This window comes from Fulmarus glacialis, unplaced genomic scaffold (assembly GCF_000690835.1).
Source record: "Fulmarus glacialis isolate BGI_N327 unplaced genomic scaffold, ASM69083v1 scaffold40111, whole genome shotgun sequence".
Lineage (NCBI taxonomy): Eukaryota > Metazoa > Chordata > Aves > Procellariiformes > Procellariidae > Fulmarus > Fulmarus glacialis.
Genome location: NW_009191641.1, coordinates 82,052 through 83,009, shown reverse-complemented (window position 1 = coordinate 83,009; position 958 = coordinate 82,052). Strand labels below are relative to the sequence as shown.

At 51.6% G+C, this 958-nt stretch overlaps 1 protein-coding gene across 1 annotated transcript in view; it reads left to right on the top strand.

The window, feature by feature from the left end:
* Positions 1 to 476: 476 nt before the first annotated feature.
* Positions 477 to 958, top strand: part of LOC104083328 (potassium/sodium hyperpolarization-activated cyclic nucleotide-gated channel 4-like) — a gene marked incomplete at its 3' end in the record, with an annotated part of 71,816 nt that continues 71,334 nt past the window's right edge. The window contains exon 1 of the mRNA XM_009586774.1: positions 477 to 679. Coding sequence (XP_009585069.1) covers positions 477 to 679 — 203 coding nt within the window. The remainder of the gene's footprint in view (positions 680 to 958) is intronic.

Genomic DNA, 958 nt, shown 5'->3' with positions numbered 1-958 from the left:
TCAATCCAGTAGGGGAGCTCTTTGAGATGCAGCTTGCTTTTTTTTGAATGACTTCTACAGATCCAACCCCGCAGGAGAGAAATAGTAACGTTTTGTATGTCTAACGGGGAAGCAAGGCAGCAAAGGAAAAAGAAACCTTCCAAACCTTTGGTGGTTTGCAGACAGGTACAAAACACAACGTGTTTCCCAGCAGGCAAACTTCTGCTAGAAAAGACAGGCACTCCCCAAGCCCCTGCTTTGCATGCAAGTGAGATTTTCAAGGTGAACCTGTTTTTCCTTTAGATTTGGATTTGCCCCTTCCCACAAAACCCCCTGTGTCTTCACAAGCAAACCTGCACAAAGCAGCCACACTCCAGAAGGAGAAAGGATCATCAGCATCTAAGAGAAAAAGGAATCTTCTTGCTCCTGTTTTTTTTGTTTTATGTTTGCGATGCTGCTATTTTTAAATTCGCCCGGTAATTTTTTTCAAACCAAGGATGGCATTAAGCCTGGCACTGTCGGCTAAAGCCGAGCCGCGGGTGACTTTTGCTCAGCGGCAGGAGTTCCGCAGCGCCAGGGCAACGCAGTCCTTGCAGCCCGGCGGCAGCAGCAGCAGCAGCGGCGTTGCGGCGCCCGTTCAGCCACACACACCCTTGGCAGCCAGGCGTTGCCCTTTTAAGAAGCCCGGGTGCTGGCTCAGGTAGGCAGAGCCTGTGTGCAGTAGTCGCTCCTATGGCAACCCAATAGAATGGTATCGCTTCATGAATATTCCCAGGAGCAGGGGCTGCATGAGGAATAAGTGATGACAGTGATGTAAGCAAGCAGTGGCTGCTGCAGGTTGCAGTTCATTGTGTTATTGGCCGGCAGGTTGAGGAGTTTGAGGCACCCCGGCTTGAGCTTCGCTTTCCGGATGATGTCTGCCCGCCGGGAGACACAGCGCATTTGCATCTCGAAGCCAACATGGCAAGGCGGCTGCTGC